The sequence below is a fragment of the Oryx dammah genome, unplaced genomic scaffold, assembly GCF_014754425.2.
Source record: "Oryx dammah isolate SB20612 unplaced genomic scaffold, SCBI_Odam_1.1 HiC_scaffold_5, whole genome shotgun sequence".
Lineage (NCBI taxonomy): Eukaryota > Metazoa > Chordata > Mammalia > Artiodactyla > Bovidae > Oryx > Oryx dammah.
In genome coordinates, this window is record NW_024070189.1 from 56,982,066 (window position 1) to 56,988,065 (window position 6,000).

The following is a 6,000-nucleotide window of genomic DNA, read 5'->3' on the forward strand; positions in this document are numbered from 1 at the left end:
TATATGTATATATTTCCTAATGTACATGCTTCTATTTGGGGCCATAAACCTGTGTTTAAGTAGTTGAGTGGGTATTTACCCTTGTAATCACTACTTAGAAGCGGTGACCTTGAGCAAGTTACCGAGCCTCTAGAGACTCTTGACTTCGTCATTTAACGTCATCTATACAACATCAAACACTGTCTCAAAGGGGTTCTGTGAGGATTAAGTGAAATAATGGATGTAAAAGTACTTAGTACCATGACTGGCACAGAGTAAATGCTCAATCAGTATTAACTTTCCTTATCTGGACACATACACTGATCTACCCTTGTGTATATTTACACAGCTGTAAGTACACAAAGATACACACAAAATATTAACTTTGGTTATCTATAGGTGATAGGTTTTTGGTGTGGGGTTTTGGTTTTGTTTGGGGGTTTTTTTTTTTGGTTCGTATTTTGCAAATTTTCTAGGAATGTCAGTTCTTTTTTTCATTCTTTTTTTGAAGATTTCTTCAAAACAATGATTTTTTTTAAGTAAAAAAGATGGCCTGTCCTTAAGATACCTCAATTTTGCATATTTAAAGCTATTAACCACTACACCAAGAAATACGTAATTTTAATACTTCACCATTTTTTTTTTTGTTTCTAGCAGTATGTCAACATTACCTAATAGCTCAAGAAGATGGCAGTACAAAGAAAAGCCTCAGCTTTTTGCTTGTTTGCTTTATCCTAGGCAGGATGAAAGAATGAAGCAGATCACAATACGGGATACATGTGATCTGTGAACACCTCGATGACCGTTAAGTGATACCTGTCATTCGTATTTTACTAAAGCAGAGAGGAACCCAGACCCTTGCCCAAGGTCATACAAAAAAGCACGTAGCCCAGGCTGTGAGAGAACTAAGGACTAGACTGCATTGCCACGATTTGAGCGTGCTTATGAAACCAAAAAGCTAAATTCTTAAAATTAGTCATATGAGGAGTCAGGCTGTAGGAGGGAGGAAATTACAACACAGAGCTGATGATAGCAAAAAAAACCCAGCAACTGGCCCCACCAGGATTAATCTACATGTTTTAATCATATCGGTTTTCCTCACTTATAAAACATAAAACTGTAGATCATCTATGATAGGACATTTAATTTCACAAAAGCACAATTCCATTTATATGCAAATTAAACTGAAAGCATCTGAAAAGAATGCACGCAGATACCTGCGGTTCCAGTCAACAACAGTTAGCCACCTGGATCAATTCCTACAATTACGATGTGTTAAATACCTTTAAAAACCCTGCAAAATGTCTCCCTCGAATTTCCGAGGGAAATCAGGCTACAGACAGGCGAGTAAAACAAGTAGCTTTTTTCCCTAGGGCTTCAATTAAGAAATTATACCCGAGATAATAATCCACCCATCTCCTATACATTTTCTCCCCAGCTATGCTATTCAATTTCTTTAAACGTCATTTCCAAGCTTGGAAAACACACAGCGGGCACACGCCCTGCAGCCTGCAATGTTACGTAGTTCGACATTTTAGGGGCATCACTAAACATTGCGTTTTCCAAATCTTCTGCTAACTGGGACTTGTCCCTCGTATCATTTTGACTTCTGTCTTTAAACACAGGCGAGGGGAATGGGTTTTGACGAGCAGACTAGGCTCTGAAACCCTGAATAATCGCATCTCACTGCGGAGAGCTGTCGGCAGCAGCAGCAGCAGCAGCGATTTTAATCTTCTCTCCACCTAATTTCCTTTACATTTCACGTTCTTGGTTTGGTGTTTTTTTTTTTTTTTTTTCCTCCCCCTTTTCCAGTGACATCAAATTCAAGGTGGAAAAAGGCAAACTGAATGCCCTCAGGTCAAAGCCTCCGGAGAGTCTCGGCTTCTGAGCCGGCGACCCGCCCGCCGTGGGAAATGCGGAAAACACTGCAGGGCGGAGGTTCTTCCACCGTCCGACTCCCGCCCAGCGTCGCGGAGGGACGGTCCCGGCCCACGGCCGCCTCGAATCCGAGCCCGGGGCCCGCCCGGACGGCCCAGGCCCAGCGCGGCCTGGCAAGCCGCGGCGTCGAGTTGGCTATAGGCGGGGCCGGAGAGCAGGCCTGAAGCGGCCAGAGGGCAGGGCCGGACCGGGGTCGGGGGGGTGGCATTTGGGCGCTGCTCACCTGCTGGTACCGGTTGCCGCAGGCTGGCTCCACCGCCGCCAGAGCCGCCAACGCCAACGCCATGGCGCAGCCGGCTGCAGGGAAGGAGGGCGAGCGAGCGAGCTGAAGGGGCGCGGGCGCTGCGGCCTGGGGGCGTCGGGAGGCCGACTGGGACGCGCCTCGGGTGGGTCTCGATGGCCGCCGCCGCTACCAGGCCAGCCGCTCTCCTCGGGTAGTGAGCGCCGCCGCCGCCGCCGAGGCTCAGACGCGGCCCCTGGGGAGGAGGCGGGGACAACGACGACGACGCTGCGCCGCCGCCCCGCCCCCGACTCGCGCAGCTCAGCCCGGCCCGTCAGGCCCGGCCTCGCCCGGCGGTGCTGCTGCCCGCTGTGGGCTCCGCCCGTCGTTCCGCTCCCCGAGGCTGAGGCGTCGGAATCGGTTCCTTCCAAAACAGGTTGCAGGTCACCGCAGAGAGGGCGACGTTGGTGATGGGTGCCTGGTTCTAAGCACCAAGCTTTCTCTGCGTTCTACTCTGAACCTTCCTCACACACCCCAGACAGAGGCCACAGCCTCATTTTAGAGGTCGTTGGTGCCCAGGGAGATTGACAGTCTCCCACAGCAGCCATCTGACCCCTAGTGTCTATCTGGGTGCAGTATCTCAGTTCTTATCCACTTCCTTCATGTCTGCCATCCTCCGTAAACTAGGGGTCAGTTCACTACAGGGCAGAGGCTAAATCCGGTTCAATGACTGTGAAAGCATGTGAAATTCACCTTTCTGTGTCCATAAATTGTTTTATTTGGAACACAGCCCCTCCCGTTTGTTTACTATGGCCTGCAAATCCTAATTACTTACTATCTGATAAGTTTGCTGATCCTAAATCCCAAATTCTTGACCCCTGGGTGATCATAATAGCATCCACTATTTTTATGTTGTCCTTTAGTGTTTTAACAGCCTCTGTGGATATAGACAACGATGTTTTCTGAACCAAAGCTCTCTGAGGAGGTGTCATGAAAGGCAAAACTTCAAAGATGTAGACTTGTGAAGAGCTTTCCCGGGAAGAGGAACATATATGCAAAGATGGTGAGGAAAGTGAGAGGTTGCCTTGTGGAAGAATGGAAAGGAGGCAGTGGAAAGGCCATATAGGAAATACAATTATTGATGTTTCACAGATGGAGGGAGTTATGCTTGAAGACATTAGATATTTTATTCAAGAACACGGAGCTGGTAAGGGGTAAAGTTGGGTTATAAACTCATCAAGCTAGCTTTCTTAACCATTATCATACAATCAAATTATAAACTTTGTAAAGATGACACTATTTATCTTTGAAACATTTTGGTGTCTCCCATAGCGCCTAGCACAGTATAGTTATTGATCCTGGAACAGGCATTTGAGGTCTGCTGTTTCTATCATACCCAGCCATCTGGAATTGCTTCTACCCACATGGCCAACACGGAAAAATACTTGATCTCTGAAGCTTGTTGTTATTCCTATTTCTTCTTGATTGCCTTTCCAAGTTGGCAGTCTAGAGTTGGCACTACTGTCACTATTGTTTTATCTTCTAATATTCAAATTTAGGTAACTACATGTTTTAAACCACAACTGTGTGTTTTGAGCCTACTCTGAGGTCTCTGTATGTAGGAGCCAGTCCATAATCAACAAAAATTCTGTGTATTTATCTTCCTCACTTCCAATTCTGTGTGTGTGTGTGTGTGTGTGCACGTGTGTGTTGTTTATGTGCTCAGTCGTGTCTGACTCTTCTACTCCCATGGACTGTAGCCCACCAGGCTCCTCTGTCCATGGGATTTCCCAGGCCAACAATACTGGAGTGGGTTGCCATTCCCTTCTCCAGGGGATCTTCCCAACCCAGGGATTGAACCTGCGTCTCTTGTGCCTCTTGCCAGTATCCAAGCTCCAAGAAGTCAGTCCCTGTTTCCAAGCACTGGTCTCACAAATTTTCACTGTGGGAGAGTGAACAGATCCAGCAAAATGCCAATCTGAGTGTTTCCAAGTGGTCTGCTCCTTAGTCTGTCCCACAAGTGTTCTTTTTTATCTGGAAAAACAACTTTCAAATGTAATGATGTACAGTGAATCAATCCAAACATAATCCTACCTTGTGGTCTTATATAAGGGGAAAAAAGGAGTCTAAATTGAAATTTTTAAAAAAATCTCATCAATGGAAAGTAGAAATCCAGACTTCTTTGCCCAGATTTTCTAAATTTACATGTGAGAAGGAATTAAAAAAAGAAGATGTCTGTGCTGAAACATATGGCTATTGGAGCAACAGCTGCCATCTTCATGTGTGTCTGCAGCACTTTTGTGGCTTTTGTGCAAAAGAAATTGCTGTCCTTCCCATCTATTTCTTTCCTAAATTACTTTCTCCTTCAACAGCTATTAATATATACTCCCTGCATGTGGACATACATATTTATCATAAGATAAATACTGGGTTTTCTCACAGGAATATTTTCTCTCAAAAGAAAAAAAAAAGTTGATATTCAGCTTCCAATCTCCCTTTCCTACTCTTTTTCTGATGTCCTGAACTAAGATGTTTTGTGTTAACCATTAAGATGTTTTTTTTTCCTCTGAGTTCCCCCAAAGCCCTTTGTAAGTAAACTGGGAACTCCCTGGAGATCCAGGGGTTAGGACTGCATGCTCTCACTGCCGATGACCCAGGTTTGATCTTTGGAACTAAACTCCCATAAAAGGAGCACGGTGTAGCCAAAAAATAGAGAAGACTTTTGTAAGTAAACTGAGGTGATGTGTGTTGATTCAATGGCGGGGTGAGATGGGGAATTGAGGAATTGAGTCACCGCTGTATAAGGTCTGCAGTTGGCAAGCAAACTGTACAGTGAAGGGGAAAACTCTGAATTTCTGACTCACTGATCCATGCCTGCTGCCAGCCAAGCAGACAGAAAAGATAATCCAAGGCTGTAAAAATTGCAGTCTTTGGCTTTATCTCGAGGTGTTGTCAAGAGAGTTTCCACACAGAAAGTTATTAATTTCATATTGCTGCACTTAGAAGCTTATTTCCCCACAGAATAGCAGTAATACTTTCCATGTGCAATACTTTTTATGTGAACTGCTGGTTCTGAATCATCCATCCTAAGAGAGAAGAGAAAGATTATGGACAAGTAAGAACACAGCTCATGTCTGTTTCCCCACCCCTACCCCAATTGGACAGGGAGGCCTGGCGTGCTGGGGTTCATGGGGTTGCAGAGTCGGACATGACTGAGCGACTGAACTGAACCCCAATTTGAACAAAAATCTCCACGATATAGTCTTCTGTCTTTCACCTGAGGCCTGTCCAAGGCAGTACTAAGCTCAATGAGTAACCAAGAAGGGTTTGTTAAATTTTAAACAAAGTCTCACTGGTCTAATATCTCATTTCAGGCCTTGAATATCTCCAGTTAATCTTTTCAGGGCTCCAGCTGAACAATGTATTGCCATTTCTACTGACTTACTATTTCTTTTAATTTTCACTACATCACTATGAGTTTCCTTAAGGGCAAAGGTATTGTCTTGCTATTGCAAATACAGAAATTATCCACTGATAATTACTACTGCTTGTGGAGCACCTCTTGGGTCTTGGACCTTTTCATACATCATCTCTGTAACCTTCATAGCTAAACCCTCAGCAAATGAAGAGATTCAAGAAATGTACATCACTTGCTCAGCTAAGGTGTTGTGGAACCAAAATGCAAACTCAGATCTGTCTGACAACTAAACTTGAGCACTGCTCTGTGTGTGGAGGGAAATACAGGACATTGAAGAACCTTGTAGTTTTCACAATGAGATAGAGAAGATAGGAAACACATATTCAAGACATAGTTTTAAATATAAAAATCTTAATTATAGTTGTGTTGGCCTATATTAAACAAT

At 44.6% G+C, this 6,000-nt stretch overlaps 1 protein-coding gene across 1 annotated transcript in view; it reads right to left on the bottom strand.

Annotated features, from left to right (window-relative positions):
- NDFIP1 (Nedd4 family interacting protein 1) overlaps nucleotides 1-2,441 on the bottom strand; it is a 50,937-nt gene extending 48,496 nt beyond the window's left edge. The window contains exon 1 of the mRNA XM_040239833.1: nucleotides 2,141-2,441. Coding sequence (XP_040095767.1) covers nucleotides 2,141-2,203 — 63 coding nt within the window. The 5' untranslated portion in view covers nucleotides 2,204-2,441. The remainder of the gene's footprint in view (nucleotides 1-2,140) is intronic.
- Nucleotides 2,442-6,000: the final 3,559 nt, after the last annotated feature.